The 16,410-nt window shown below is 45.1% G+C and overlaps 1 protein-coding gene across 1 annotated transcript in view; it reads left to right on the top strand.

The window, feature by feature from the left end:
* PDE6D (phosphodiesterase 6D) overlaps positions 1 to 15,361 on the top strand; it is a 50,426-nt gene extending 35,065 nt beyond the window's left edge. The window contains exons 2-5 of the mRNA XM_047773752.1: positions 10,592 to 10,680; positions 11,566 to 11,691; positions 12,370 to 12,475; positions 14,769 to 15,361. Of these exons, the coding sequence (XP_047629708.1) occupies positions 10,592 to 10,680; positions 11,566 to 11,691; positions 12,370 to 12,475; positions 14,769 to 14,850 (403 nt within the window). The 3' untranslated portion in view covers positions 14,851 to 15,361. The remainder of the gene's footprint in view (positions 1 to 10,591; positions 10,681 to 11,565; positions 11,692 to 12,369; positions 12,476 to 14,768) is intronic.
* The last annotated feature ends 1,049 nt before the right edge of the window (positions 15,362 to 16,410 follow it).

Raw genomic sequence — 16,410 nt, 5'->3', positions numbered from 1 at the left:
ATCCTGCAATAACCTTAAGGCTTTGGTATTATCAGCCTAAAACTCAGACTAAAACTCAGGCAGGATAAATGACTTACCTAAGATCACACAGCTATTCTGTGGTAGAACTTGGACACTAATCCAGGTGTTCTCCTCCAAACCAATTTTGGTTTCCTTTCTCTCAGTTTTTCCTTGTGACTACATACTAATATGCCCTCTGGTCACTATCTTCCCTCCACAATCCAAATGGATTCCTGAGACTTATAGAAAAATATTTTTTTCTTTGTTTGTTTTTTTGGGTTTTTTTGCTTTTCAGGTCCACCCCTGCAGCATATAGAAGTTCCCAGGCTAGGAGTCGAATCAGAGCTGCAGCCGCCAGCCACAGCCCCAGCAATGTGGGCTCTGAGCCCAGTCTGCAGCCTACACCATAGCCCACGGCAATGCCGGATCCCCGACCCACTGAGTGAGAGGCCAGGGAGTGAGCCCACATCCTCATGGATACTGGTGAGATTCATTTCCAGTGGGCCACAATGGGAACTCCAATAGGTGAATGTTTTAAATAAATATTTTTAAACAGATTGCTTAGTGTTGAAATATTTTTTTGCTGGAGATAAAAAAAAAATGTAGGGAGCACAGCCACTTGATAATAGAACCATCTGGACTGATATAAATAATTGGATTTAAAAACAAATGGGACAAGGGATAAGTTTCCACTGTGTAGTTACAAATATTCACACAGCTATTCTTCCCTTAGGGAGGTGGCGTGTAACTCCCCCACCCCTTAATTTAGGCAGTGACTTCCTTTAAAGAATGCACAGTGGGAACAAGAGGAAAAGACCTACAGTGGAGAAACCTGGCAAGCACCACCTCAGCCAGGTGGTCAAAGCCAACATCAGCCGTGATAAGTCATGTTGGTAGTAGGTACCCTTTTCTGGATATGATGGAAATGGCACTTTCCCTCAATGTTCCTCCTCCCCCAAACCCACAACTCCAGTCTCATCAGGAGAAAGATCAGACAAACGCCAACTGGTGGACGCCCAGGAAGGACTGACCGGCGTTCCTCAACACTGTCAAGGTCATCCCAAACAAGGAAAGCTGGAGCTCCCATTGTGGCTCAGTGGGTTAAGGACCCTATGTTGTCTCTGTGAGGAGGCGGGTTCAGTCCCTGGCCTCACCCAGTGCGTTAAAGATCCGGCATTGCCACCAGCTTCGGCGTAGGTCACAGATGCGGCTCGGATCCAGCATTGCTGTGGCTGTGGTGTAGGCTGGCAGCTGCTGCTCTGGTTCAGCCCCTCGCCCCAGAACTTCCTTGTGCTGCAGGTGTGGCCATATAAATGAATAAATAAAATTTTTGAAAATCAAGGAAAGTCTCAGAAATTCTCACAGAAGAGTATCAGGAGACTTGACCACCAAATGTAATCTGGGATCCTGGATGAGATCCTGGGACAGAAAAAGACTAAGGATTAAAACTAAGGGAATCTGAGGAGTTTCCATTGTGGCTCAACAGATTAAGAACCTGACTAATATCCATTAGGATGAGAGTTTGATCCCTGGCCTTGCTCAGTGGGTTAAGGATCCAGCATTGCCACAAGCTGCATTTGTAGGCTGCAGATGCTGCTCGGATCTGGTGTTGCTATGGCATAGGCCAGCAGCTGCAGCTGCAATTCGACCCCTAGCGTGGGAACTTCTATATGCCACAGATGTGATCCTAAAAAAAAAAAAAAGAAAAACCCTAAGGAAATCTGAACAAGCTGTAGACTTTAATTAATAATAATATATTGGTGTTCCCATTGTGGTTCAACGGTAACGAACCCCATTAGTATCCATGAAGACTCGGGTTTGATCCCTGCCCTCGCTCAGTAGTTTAAGGATCCGGCGTGAGCTGTGGTGTAGGTTGCAGGTGCCACTCGGATCTGGCATTGCTGTGGCTGTGGTGTAGGCCGGCAGCCACAGCTCCAATTCAACCTTTGGCCTGGGAACTTCCACATGCTATGTGTGTGGCCCTAAAAAAGAAACACAGAACCTGGGCTTTCAGGGCCAGGAATGGGAGATGCAGCCCTTAAAAAATATAATAATAACTATATCTCACTGTTGATTCATTAGTTGTGACAAATGTAAGATGTTTATGATAAGGGAAACTGGTTACTATTTTACAACCTTTCTGTAAATCTGAAACGCTTCTAAAATTAAAAGTTTATGGAGTTCGCATTGTGGCTCAGGTTAAGAAGGTTAAGAACCCGACTAGTATCCATGAGGATACTAGTGGGTTTGATCTCTGGCCTCACTTAGTGGTTTAAGGATCCAGCATTTCCTTGAGCTTCACTGTAGGTCACAGATACAGCTTGGATAAAGCATTGCTGTGGCCGTGGTGTAGGCCTGCAGCCACAGCTCCAATTCAACTCCTAGCTTGGGAACTTACATATGCCAGGGTTGCAGCCCTAAAAAATTAAAAAATAAAAGATTAGAATAGAGTAACACCTGATAAACCAATTCCCTTCTTGGTGAATTGCAATGTTATATATCTTTCATCCTTAGATTGATATTATTGGAGAATTAGAGTTTATATCATTGGAGAATTATCTCAGTAGCACTGCAAATTATCCAGCTTGAATATGAATCTTTTAGGTCCGCAGGTGTGGCATATGGAAGTTACCAGGCTAAGGGTAGAAAGGGAGCTGCAGCTGCCAGCCTGCACCACAACCACAGCAACCCCAGATTTGAGCCGTGTCTGGGACTTAAACCCACAGCTCGCAGCAATACCTGATCCTTAACCCAGTGAGTGGGGCCAGGGATCAAACCCAAATCCTCGTGGATACTAGTCTGGTTTGTTTCTTCTGAGCCACAATGGGAACTCCGAGTATAAATTGTTTCGAAGGAAATGAGTAAATAAGTTCTTTGATTTTCTTTTTAATGATTTTTTTTTTTCCATTGTAGCTGGTTTACAGTGTTTGGTCAGTTTTCTTCTGTACAGCAAGGTGACCCAGTCACACATACATGTATACATTCTTTTTCTCACATTATTATGCTCCATCGTAAGTGACTAGATACAGTTCACAGTGTTATACAGCAGGCTCTCATTGCTTATCCATTCCAAAGGCAATAGTTTGCATCTATTAATCCCAAATTCCCAGTCCATGCCACTCCCTCCCCCTCCCCTTGGCAACCACAAGTCTATTCTCCAAGTCCATGATTTTCTTTTCTGTGGAAAGGTTCATTTATGCTGTATATTAGGTTCCAGATATAAGTGATATTATATGGTATTTGTCTTTCTCTTTCTGACCTCACTTAGTATGAGAGTCTCTAGGCCCATCCATGTTGCTGCAAATGGCATTTTGTTCTTTTTTATGGCTGAGTAGTATTCCATTGTGTATATACACCACATCTTCTTAATCTATTCATCTGTCAATGGACATTTAGGTTGTTTCCATGTCTTGGCTAATGTGAATAGTGCTGCAGTGAACATACAGGTGCATGTGTCTTTTTCAAGGAGTGCTTTGATTTTAAGTAGAGAAAACCTACATAATTATCAGAATAATGCCCAAATTTAAGGGGACCCTGAATATAAGGCAGTCTCTTATCTTTCCAATGAAAAAGTATGTTTAGAAAGAGCTGTGGATGGATTAGGCAAATGTATGTTTTTACATACATATTTAGGATCATAATTTTAATAAAATAACATGTGAATTTAGAAATATTATCCCCCTTCACCTGTCACTTTTTTTTTCTTTTAGGGCCACACCTGTAGCATAGTAAGTTTCCAGGCTAGGAATCAAATCAGTGAGTTAAGGATCCGGCATTGCCATGAGCTGTGATGTAGGTCGTAGACACGGCTCAGATCTGGCGTTGCTGTGGCTCTGGTGTAGGCCGGGAGCTGTAGCTCCGGTTAGACCCCTAGCCTGAGAACCTCCATATGCTGAGGGTGCAGCCCTAAAAAGACAAAAAAAAAAGAAAAATGCTTCTATAGATGATTGTGACAATGTATTTTAAGGCGGTTTTTTGAGGGTTTTTTTGGTTGTTTTTGTTTTGGGTTTTTTTTTTGCCATTTCTTGGGCCACTCCTGCAGCATATGGAGGTTCCCAGGCTAGGGGTCGAGTCAGAGCTGTAGCCACCAGCCTACGCCGGAGCCACAGCAACGCGGGATCCTAGCCGTGTCTGTGACCTACACCACAGCTCACAGCAACGCCGGATCCCTAACCCACAGAGCAAGGCCAGGGATCAAACCTGCAACCTCATGGTTCCTAGTCGGATTCGTTAACCACTAGCCATGACGGGAACTCCAAGGCGCTTTTTTAAGGTATGAGGAAATTTACCTCATATCCCACTCTTCTAACTGGTTTCTTCCAATCCCTACACCTTCGCTTCCCTGTCCACCCCCACCTCCCTAACTGCCTTCTCTACCTCAGGTCTATCCCCAGCTCCTGTGCTGGGCTGCACCTAAGTCACTCCAGACCACGGCTGGTCTTTAAAACATGAAAGGACTTATGCCACCTTCCACGTGGAGCCAAGTGTCTCTCATTCGTCCGTAAGGTTTGTCTTAGTTTATTTCCTTCCTAAGGCATGGCACCTTACAAACGATTGCTTTTTGGTCTGAAGCTTATTTTTAAGATACTCTTACTTTTGTCTGCCTGGTTCCAAATAAGGGGCTACCAAGGCCAGCTCTCTTCCCAGCAAAGGCCCTCAGTAAATGAGCACTCCTTTGTGTCCTCCAACCTGCGCATAAATCACCAGGGAGCTTTTAAATGAGAAAAGACCTGGCTGACCCAGAAGGTGGTATTTATAAATAGTCCTCCAGCACCCCCTCCTTAAAGCTTGTCTACCTAATCCTCTCCTTTCTCAAGATTGGAAGTGACTTGACCTCTGAGTCTTAAAACTCAACGTTCTTTCGAGTTGGCAAAAAACTGTTAAAAATATTTTCAGCCAGATGATGATCAGCCATCAGAGTTTGCCTTTCATTTCCAGCATTTTGAGCCAAATATGCTTCCTCTTTTGCAGACCAGCATTTCTCATTGTTATCATTTTAAGACGCCTACCTCAATCATTTTTATTTATTTTTTGCTGATAGGCTATCGTGAATTTGTATTTTTATGATTTAGAAAGCCGTTTGCAAATGACTGCATCACTGATCTAAGAGCCTTCCTTTTCACCCCTAAAATTGTAGAACCTGAACTAAGTAGCCTCCATCCCAGCATCATTGGATGGAGCTCTGTTTGTATTTCTCTCATTTTGTGTTATTTATTACAGCTAAAATCTCACAGGCTTTTTTTTAGGATTATGAAATGAAGTGCATGATATAGACACTAATAGATAGTTTTCCAGATTAGGGTGTATACAGGAAATGCCTAATTGTTGAACTAGCCAAATATATTTTTTAAAAAATGCATTTTCCCAAAAGATAATTAAGTCCTTAATCTGATAGTTTATCAGAGAAGACATGCTTCGATTAGGGAGATAAACTATATATTTTTCGCAGCCTCTCTCCTTTGCTACAAAATGGAGGAAACTTAAATTCACTATCCACTAACTTTCAGAGAGACACTCTAATTTAAGCCTTTCTTCTTTTTATCCCCTAGTAGATTGAAGAGTGAGTCCTGGCCCAAGGCTTTTCTTTGCTGACCTGGGCCAGGGGCAGTAATGCTTTTTCTGGAAGCTGCTGAGTCTTATCCATCTGTTGCTTTGTGAGGAGAGCCCCTTCCCTGAGGCTTTTCTTGCAGTACTTCTGTTAGAATGTCCTACTTGCATGTGAGCCTAGAACATTAAGAGTAATTTTAGTTTTGTTGTTTAATTTAAGAAAGTCTGGTGGTATGGCTGTATCGGTACATAAAAGACTATGTAGAAGAAAACAGTTCCCTGGTGGCTCAGTGAGTTGACAAGACCTGGTGTCATTGATGTGGCTCGGGTTCAGTCCCTGGCCCCAGAACTTCCACATGCCTCGGGCACGGCCAAAGAAAGAGAGGGAGAGGGAGAAGGAGAGAGACTGTAGAAAAAGAAGAAAAAACCATGTACAGAGCAGGTTCAGTGAGTACTGTGTCTTCTGAAAACCTTGGGCTTAAATTTCTAAGGCGGTTCTGTTTAGATCTAAGCTCAGAGTGGACTTGCTAGAGCCATAATATAGATTGTTTTATCTCTCCAGTTAGGGAAGCTTTCTCTTAATATATGAAGACTCTAGAATGGGTAAGAATATGTGTTAGAATTATAAGACATGGCAAGTATGTATACTTTCGCTGTTGAATTTAGTTGTTAAAGAATAGGGAAGTTCCCGTCGTGGCGCAGTGGTTAACGAATCCGACTGGGAGCCATGAGGTTTCGGGTTCCATCCCTGGCCTTGCTCAGTGGGTTAAGGAACTGGCGTTGCCGTGAGCTGTGGTGTAGGTCGCAGAAGTGGCTCAGAGCCCACATTGCTATGGCTCTGGTGTAGGCCAGTGGCTACAGCTCCGTTTAGCCCCCTAGCCTGGGAACTCCATATGCTGTAGGAGCGGCCCTAGAAAAGGCAAAAAGACCAAAAAAGAAAAAGAAAAGAAAAAGAAAAGAGTAGGGAGTTCCCACTGTGGTACAGCAGGTTAAGGATCTGGCATTGCTGTAGCTGTGGTGTATGTTGCACTATGGCTCTGGATTCAATCTCTGGCCCAGGAACTTCCATATGCCACAGATGCAGCCAAGAATAAAAAAGCAAAGAGAGTTCCCTGGTGGCTCAGCGGGTTAAGGATCTGGCATTTTCACTGCTGCAGCTCTGGTTTCTGCTCTGGCTCAGGTTCAATCCCTATACCATGGATGCCCCCAAAAAAGTGGAGCATAGAAATATGAAACAGAGGAGAGAAAACCACAGAGGTGACACAGAGCAGCAATATCCAGCAATATAATGAGCACACAAAGAGAGTTTGTTCAGGATTACACACTGAGAGGAGAATGGCACAGCCAACACAACCTCAAAGCAATGGTGGGTTCAGGTGGCAGTGCGCAAGCAGGTTGAAGGCACAGGAGGCTTTGGTACCCATCACATTCAAGGCACACTGCTGAATAGCCCTTGGTTATCTTTTGTGGCTTTTCTTTTTTTTCTTTTTAGAGCTGCACCCGCAGCATATGGAAATTTTCAGGCTAGGGGTCAAATCAGAGCTGCAGCTGCCAGCCTACACCACAGCCACAGCAACTCAGAATCCGAGCCGTGGCTGCCACCTACACCACAGCTCATGGCAGTGCTGGATCCCCAACCCACTGATGGAGGCCAGGAATCAAACCTGCATCCTCATGGATGCTGGTCAGATTCTTTTCCCCAGCGCCACAGCGGGAACTCCCATGACTTTTCCTATAAAGCAGCAAAACTTGGAAAGTATCTCTCCAGAGGGTGAAATGTCACACCATCACATACGTAACGATGCTCATCAACCTGTCATTAGGGTTCTTCACTGCAAGCTACCCAGACCATGGGAGAGGCTCTGGAAGGCTCTGGTGCTTTCAGAATTGACTGGCAGTTGGAGGGACAGGGACTAGAGCAGCTGGCCACACTGCAAGAAGGGTCAGGTTGGCACAGCCTGCTGCCCCACCCTGAAGAACTGCCAACTCTTCCTTAAATCCTGTGTGACTACAGCTTCAGGGCTCAGGTGGCCAAGCCTAGGTCATGTGCTTCCCCCCAGCTGCACCATGACCCAGAGAGAAGGATCTAGATCTTCTAGTCGCTGTAGTGCAGAGCAGTCACTGCCTCCCATGGGGGAAGGGAGGCTGCAGGGAGCTGCTTGAAAAGAGCGTTTGGTTGCTAGACAGCAAAAAAGAAAAAAAAAAGGCACGTAAGCTGTATTAACTATTTCTATGAAGCTTCGTCTCTTTACAGATACTGACCGTCTTTCGCAGGCTCAGCCTGCAGGCACGGAGGATGTTCATTTCCTCTTCCTCTAGTGATTTGTCCCTGGTTTTTAGAAGCAAAACACTTGGGTCTCTCCTTTTAAATTGAGTCTTTATTGTTATCAAAGCTGTATGTGTACAGCGTTTAGAGCCTTAACTCCACCCGCTTTCCTAATGAGGAAGAGCACATTCCGTGTGCTCCCACTCCTGTGTTCTACTCCCCAGAGAAAAGAATTTTTTCTCTGGACGATTTCTTTTCCTTGATGCCTCTACACAGCACGCTGTGGTTGTGTCTGAATGTTTCTGCTCTAGGCATTGTCTCTCTGTCTGTCTCCTGTCTTAGGAAATGAGTTTTGTTCTCTCTCACCGCTTGACACTTGATCACACGCACACTCTCTCCTTCCCGCAGCCTCCCAGGGTGACTGTAGTGGGTCCGTGCGTGGTCTGTGTTATCGTCACTGCATGCACACCGTTTGCAGTGAAGCCTCGGCGCATATTGTATATCGCGACCCCTCCTTTCTCCCAGCACCACCTTTGACTTTTCCCTCATGCTAATAATTATCTCTTTTTTTATTCAGTTGCTTAAATTGTCTATACGTCTCACTAATTTGACCGCCAAATCTTCCCTGATTGAATAAATCCTCTTTCCACATAAACACACCAGCCAGTCTATGAATTTCTCTGTTTCTTTTTCTTTTTTAATTTCATCTTCTTAAAAGAAAGCTTCTCCCTGAATGTTCTGACTTGCTCCCGTCTGGCCCCTGGACCCCTTGCTCTGGGCCAACGAAGGAGCTTTTGTCATGGGGTCTCCTTCACCGTCCCCCTGAGGATCCTTCTCCTGCCTCTCGTTTTAGGTCCCTTGCTTCATGGATTCACTGTCATCCTCTTTGCTCTTCCCTGTCGTTTTGAAGAGACCATTCGTTTTTTGAGAAAGTAGGGGTTTTTTAGTTTTAGGAATCGCTTCCTTGAGAATTTTAAAGGTACTACTCCATTTTTTTCCATCCTCCAGAGTCCCCGTTGAAAAGTCTCATACATTCTGATTTTGACCCTTTTTTTAACAACTCCTTTCCCTCTGGAAGCTTCCCTTTAACTTGATGTTCTCCAAGTTTACAGTGATGTGACTCGGGCCCTTGCTAAACCTTTTAATCTAGGACAGGGCCTTGAATTCGTCTTCTTGATTTCTTCTCCGTGGTTTCTTCTGTTCTGTCTTTCTTGATCTCCTCTTAGTTAAAGGTGGGGCCTCTTATACTGATGTCCAGTTTTTGTATCTTTACTCCTATCTTCTATCCTTATAATTGTTTTCCTTTTCTTTCTGAAAGAATCTCTTCGTCTTCCAACCCTTGTATTGAATTGTTTGATGCTCCTGTCAAAATGTATATTTTCCTAGAGTTCTTTTTGTCCTCTGAACATTCTTTTTTTTTTTTTTTTTTTTTTAATGGCCATACCTGTGGCATATGGAAGTTCCCGGGCCAGGGTTCAAATCAGAGCTGTAGCTGAGGCCTGCACACAGCCACAGCAATACTGGATCAGGGCCTCATCTATGACCTATGCCACAGCTTGCAGCAATGCTGGATCCTTAACCCACTGAGCAAGGCCAGGGATCGAACCCACGTCCTCACAGAGACAGCAGCAGATCTGTAACCGGATGATCCACAATGGGAACTCCGGAACATTCCTTTTTTTTAATTGTTATTACTGATTCATTTATTGTGTGATGAGCAATATAGAAATGAGAAAATATAAAAACATAAGTGAGAAGGCATTTTCTGACTGAGAGGGATTTTTAGTTGATTGGTCTCAAAATCACCTGAAATATGCAGAATTCAGTTGTATATAACTTTTAGTATTTGTAAGGATTATGTTGTGAACAGTCATTTGTGTGTGTGTTTTTAATGCTTTTAAAAAGTTTTTATCTTCCTCTGTAGTCTCTTTTTTCCTCTAAGTTACCTTTTTTCTCCATGTTTTGACTGCCTTTCATAGTAAATACTTTCTTGAGTTTCTGGTGATCCTCGGCTGTCTTCTTATACTTAAAAGCAGGCCGCTAAGGAGTTCCCGTCATGGCTCAGTGGGTCGCACACCCCGCTAGCCTCCATGAGGATGCCGCTTCGATCCCTGGCCTCGCTCAGTGAGTTAAGGATCTGGCGTTGCCATGAGCCGTGGTGTAGGTCACAGGGGTGGCTCGGATCCCGACTTGCTGTGGCTGTGGCGTAGTAGGCCGTCGGCTACAGCTCCGATTGGATCCCTAGCCTGGGAACTTCCATATGCCATGGGTGTGGTCCTAAAGACAAAAAAAATAATAAAAAATAATAATAATAATAATGAAACAAAAGCAGGCCACTAAAAAGCTGCTTGAGAGGTCTGGACTTGTGAGTAAAGCGTATGGATTGTGCTCTTCGCTGGAGGGCAATCTGCCTGAGTCATTTCCTGGGATTCCTCTCATATCTGTTTCTTTAGGTTTTTATCTTGGCTGGTCAGATTCTGTTGGAAAATTTTAGATTTTGCACTGTTCATTTTCTACCTCTTTCTTGCCGTTTCTCGATGTGTACAGTCTTAAAGTTCTCACGATGTCGATAAAAAGATCTCCCCAAGTCTCTGCTGCTTCCTTTAGGTGTCTTTTGCACTCTCCTGTACATTCTTATTTGCTTTCGTGGTCCTTAGCACTTAGGCCAACTTGCTAAAAAACAAATAAGAGTTGATAAAAGCAAACCTGAGATGCCTAGAGTACAAAGCAGGAGTCCGTCCCTCCGATGCCTTATTCTTCCTTAATATATTTGATCAGAAATTGGATGAACCTTCGGGATGCTGAGACAGGGAAGATACTCTGGCAAGGAACAGAAGACCTGTCCGTCCCTGGGGTGGAGCATGAAGGTACTTTCCACCCTTTGTCTGCACAGGGCTGATGACTCAGGAGCATGGACAGCAGGGAGCTAGGTTAATGCAGACCCACCAGGGAACCAGCCTCTACAGGCCCAGCCCGCCAGTCCACGTGGTGCTGAGATTTCTAGTGTTTATCTCATATTTCCCCCACTCCCCAAAACCCACTTTGTGCTGAAACTTTAACATTAGCTACATTAGCCTACCCAAAGTTAAAAACTAAGATCTCGACCTTTTTCCAAAAGAAAATTTGCATTTGTATCTCCCTGAAGTGGAAGAAAAACCAAGGAGTTAAAACTAGTGGAACAGAGGAGTTCCCGTCATGGTTCAATGGTTAAGGAATCCCACTAAGAACCATGAGGTTGCGGGTTCGATCCCTGGCCTTGCTCAGTGGGTTAACGATCCGGTGTTGCCATGAGCTGTGGTGTAGGTTGCAAACGCGGCTTGGATCCTGCATTACTGTGGCTCTGGCGTAGGCCGTCGGCTATAGCTTCGATTAGACCCCTAGCCTGAGAATCTCCATATGCCGCGGGAGCAGCCCTAGAAAAGACATAAAATAAATAAAATAAAATAAAATAAATAAAATAATGAAATAAAATAAATAAATAAAATAAAACTAGCAGAACAGAATAGAGAGAAGGTTCCCATGCATCCCCCTTCCTGATAAGAGGAGCTGGCTAAGGCCTTTAGATGCCCTCAATCGGTTGTTCCTGGAAGATCTTTCCATCAAATGCACTGGACCAGTTTGGGACCTCTGCCTTTAAGAAGTGTAATTCTATTACCAAGGCATTCTCTGAAATTTAACATAGATAACATGTTCTCTAAATCAGCTCTAAGAAGCTCTCAGAAATGGTTTCAATATTTCTTTTTCTTTACCAGCCCGTGTTCCCAAGAAAATTCTCAAATGCAAGGCAGTGTCTCGAGAATTGAACTTCTCTTCAGCAGAGCAAATGGAAAAATTTCGCCTGGAACAAAAAGTTTACTTCAAAGGGCAATGCCTAGAAGGTATTCTGCTGCCTCCATGCCTGAAATCTGGGCTTAGGGTGACAGGGACAAAAGTCAAGGCTCAGCGAACTAGAGCACTGCTTTGATAACATTTATTTTGCATCTCAGTTTGTGATAGAGTTCCTACAGGCTGGCAGACTGGGGAGCCCCAGCGAAAAGAAGCGAAAACAAAGCTAGCAACTCCAAGGGAGCTCTGAGCCAACAAAAGGGTTTCTGAGCCTGGTGGGCTGCCTTGTCACTGACGTGTACTGTAACCCGGTCACGAGGAAGCTGCTGTTTAGGGCCTGGTACAGTGCTCTCCACACAGTCTCGTACAGACTCGCCTGGCAAGGCCACTCTGCATTCACTTCACCGTGAAGTGGAAGAGTGCACGTGTGTGTCTTCGAGCTGAAATCCCAAGTGAAAAGGCCACTCTGTACTTTTGTTTATAATCCACACCCAGCCCACTTCCAAGAAGATGCTGCTGGTCCTAGTCCTTTAGACCCCGGCGCCTGGGGCGCAGGCCTCCGACAGCCCCAAGAGGGCCTCTGGGTCTTTCCTTGTGCCTCTGGCCCGGGGAGTTTGTGATGGCTTCCTCGGCGGTCCTCGGGTAGGAAGAGGCTTGCTCTCAAGGAGGGGACAAGGAACCTGAGGGTCTGCCCAGGGCGCCAGCTCACCCGCTTTTCCTTCTTCCCTCAGAGTGGTTCTTCGAGTTTGGCTTTGTGATCCCCAACTCCACAAACACCTGGCAGTCCCTGATAGAGGCAGCGCCCGAGTCCCAGATGATGCCAGCCAGCGTGCTAACGTGAGTGAGCGGGCCGCAGGAACCGTGGGCCGTGTCTAGAAGCAGGAATCCCAGACTGGTGGGACTTGCGTCCCGGTCGGCAGGCAGGCAGGCAGGCGGCCAAGGTTGAGAAAAAGGGTGAAAGAGTATCGGGGTCTGGAGTTTACAGCTCCCTGGCTTTCGTCATGTGAAAAAGCCAGTGGGATAGAATGGGAAGAATTAACCACCTCGGATTAGACCTTGGACTTAATTCCTGATTAACTCTGACTGGCTCTGTAACCTTGGACCCTGTACTTTACCTCTCTGGGCCTTTTTGGTCTTATTCTTCTCCTCTGTAAATGTAGAATTAGTAATTCTCCCGCACAGAGGTGTAGTGAGGATAAAATGAGATGGTATGGAAGGAAACTGGCACCTAATGTATATAAAATCTGTGCTAATTTGCTCCCTTTCCTGACTACCTAACTTCTGGTACTCTGTACTTCCTTTGAAGGGCTTTCATCAAAACCTGACAAAGTCCTGATTCTGCTTTAGAGGCTAATGTTTGGTTATAGTTTTTCAGAGGTTTGCTTACCGTTTTAATAGTTGTGCTTCCTGCTCAAAGAATAATTGTTCATCCTTTGTTCCCCCCAAAAATGTCACTAACTGCCCACCTACTGTTTTCTCTTGGGAAAAGATATTAGTCTTTCAAAAGCTTTAGGGAGTTTGCTTGCGGTGCAGTGGGCTAAGGACCCAGCATTGTCCCAGCTGCGGCTTGGGTCACTGCTGTTGCGTGGGTTCAAACCCTGGCTCAGGAATTTCCATGTGGCACAGGTATGGCCAAAAAAAAAAAAAAGTTTTAGTAATATTGCCTAGTAGCAAACTATTCACACAAGTAACTGTGTACTATTGGTTCATCTCTTTAAGCAGGTCCTTTATGAATGCTACACTGAATCTGTAAATAGAGGTTATTTACTTCGTAAATCTCGAATCGATTTTTAATCGTATTTTTAATACCCACCATCGTATAGTGGGTATTTTTATATTTTGTTGGCCAGTCTGAGCTCGAGTTCCTTATTTGCCTGTTTTATAATTAACTACCAGCAAAAATATATCCGCTGGCTGTTAATTACCCTGGAAAAGTATAGTGTCATATGTCGTGTCATATGCTTAGATTTTGTTGGCCCTTGTATGACTTCTTCTTGACCAGGCCTGATTTCTTTCAGGTACTAACATCAGTAGGTCTGTGATAACATATTTAGTTTATTTAAGTCATGCCTTACTTTTTAGAACCCAACATAGTACTCCTGTTACCCTTAACTCAGTTCAAGGATAGTTTGATTTGGAAGCACCGAGATACTCATCAAGAAAAATGAAATTGCCCTCCGTACAATACAGATGTATCCTTTGGGGTTCCTGAGCTGTAGGTCATAGAAACTGACTCTGGCTTGCATGACAGTTGAAAGAGTAGGGCTGAGACCTCAGTAGCTCGAAAGATGCAGGTAGCGAAAATTGTGGGTGGTTTCGTCCTGAAGCAGCCATCGGAAGGATCCTGCCCCAGGGAGGGGGTCTGATTGGCCCAGATTACATCCTGTGCCCACCCCTTTGCCAGGTGAGGGAGGGAGCCTTCGGCTGCCCCAAGAACCTGAGATGGGGTGTCCCCAGTAGAAGAGCACAGCGCCATTACGCAAAGTGAGCAGAGGAGATGCAGGCCAGCCAGCCCACTAGAGTCAGTTGTAGAGGGAAGGACCCCACTCCTGGGGCCTGCAGGTTTCCGTGTGGTCAGAAAGTCAATCTCTTGGAGTTCCTGTCTTGGTGCAGCAGAAACCAATCCGACTAGGAACCATGAGGTTGCGGGTTCAATCCCTGGCCTTGCTCAGTGGGTTAAGGATCAGGCATTGCCGTGAGCTGTGGTGTAGGTCACAGACCCGGCTTGGATCTGGTGTTGCTGTGGCTGTGGTGTAGGCCGGCAGCTACAGCTCCCATTGGACCCCTAGCCTGGGAACTTCCGTATGCCGTGGGTGCAGCCCTAAGAAAAAAAAAAAGAAAGTCAATGTCTTAGAGCACTCTGCTAAGGGCCTTCAGTATACGGTGGTTTAAGACATGCTCTCTCTTTCGACTTCTGACTCTTGAGAAGACAAACCTAGTCACACAAGTTAAGTGTCCTGTTAGATGTCTAACCCCATGTGGACACTGATTTTAACATCCCTCAGTCAAGGTTATAGGTGAGGGCGTGGCCACAGGCCCAGCACCAGCAGACCCAGATTGAAACCACTTAGTGGAAACGAAGTCTGTTGCCTAACACACTCACTCTTTTGCCCTCTCTTCTTACTTATAGCGGGAATGTTATCATAGAGACAAAGTTTTTTGACGACGATCTTCTTGTAAGCACATCCAGAGTGAGACTTTTCTACGTTTGAGAGAAGAATGTGTGTGCATTTCAAGAATATGGTTTTTTTAGGGGGAAGGAGAAAACTGTTTACTTTTTTCCTCCATACATTCGATTTTTGACACTTCCACCCCTAATTCCCTCTACGGCAAAACCCACCTGCAGCCACCAGGGGACCAGCTCTGTGTAGGTAACCAGAAGCCTTTTTTCTCTCAAGCCACCACCTTCCACTGACCAGACTAAACTCCCAACCCCAGACCAGGGCAGAGGGGGAGTCTGGACTCCTTCCTGGAGCAGACACGGGGACAAACACACCAAGAGCCGTGCCCGTCACCCTCCCTGCCTCTTCCTCGGGCCCTGCAGGCAACACATCTTCCTTTGGCCCCTGGTTTTGGAAAAATTCATGTTCCTGACCCACGTTTAGTATTTTCCTACCATTTCTATTTCATACATTCTCATTCATTTAACTTGTAAAATAGACTGTGATATTATTATTACGTAATGAATTAAAACATATGAATTAAAATATTCCTACGTCTTTAGCATGGCCTTGCTTTCATCTCTCCTTTTTTTCGGAATACGAACCTGGCTCTGTGATGGGAAGAAAGACACTTAAGAGACTGTAGGATCACATTTCCTGTATTTACTCCCGAGGCGAGCGGATAGATCTTGCGGTGCCCAAGTGCTTCAGTCACTGCTTTCCAGGAACGTACAATGTATGCAAACAAGACCCAGGACCTTAACATTGGTCTTTTATACGTGCTACTTAGTGGTTCTCTCCCACAGCCTATGTCCCTGTTTATTTGTTATTGTTTTTAACTTTTTCTTTTATAATGTGTGTGTTTATTCGAGAGGTTTCCAGAAAGGCTAGATGTTCTAAGTTGGTGGAAGAGGGCCTCTCATATTTTTAAGTGAAAGGATAGAAGTTACAGGAGTTCGCATCATGGCTCAGCGGAAATGAATCCAACGAGGAGCCATGAGGTTGCGGGTTTGATCCCTGGCCTCGATCAGTGGGTTAAGGATCCACTGTTGCTCTGAGCTGTGGTGTAGGTCGCAGACATGGCTCGGATCCCGCATTGCTGTGGCTGTGGCGTAGGCCGGCAGCTGTAGTTCCTATTCAAACTCTAGCCTGGGAACTTCCATATGCAGTGGATGCAACCCTACAAAGCAAAAAAAGAAAAAAAAAGAGTTTTCAGGATCCTAAAGTCCTAAGATCTGAGATCAGAGGAGGGAAAAATACACCAAGAAATAAGCCCTCTTTGGTGTCAGCCCTGCTCCCAGATTCCTGCTCCTTCCATCTGTTACCGCCCAGGGCCTGTTCACATGTGTGGGTGGGGAGGAAAAGCAGTGCATTTTCGGTAAACCTTCACCATCATTCTTCACATTAGATCTATTATCTTCAGAAGCTAATTTTTAAATGCCAAAGGTTGGATTTTAAAAAAAAAAAAAGTAAAAGTGAGTCAAGCCTTTCTTCTGCTTTCCAGAAATGCCATGTCTTTTCTCAGAGTGAACTTGTCTCCTTCCCTCTTGCTGAACTAGATCTGCTCCCCAGAATCCTGTCGGGGCGGGGGGGGCTTTCTCAGGCCTGGAC

This window comes from Phacochoerus africanus, chromosome 3, assembly GCF_016906955.1.
Source record: "Phacochoerus africanus isolate WHEZ1 chromosome 3, ROS_Pafr_v1, whole genome shotgun sequence".
Lineage (NCBI taxonomy): Eukaryota > Metazoa > Chordata > Mammalia > Artiodactyla > Suidae > Phacochoerus > Phacochoerus africanus.
This window is presented reverse-complemented; position numbering and strand designations above follow the sequence as displayed.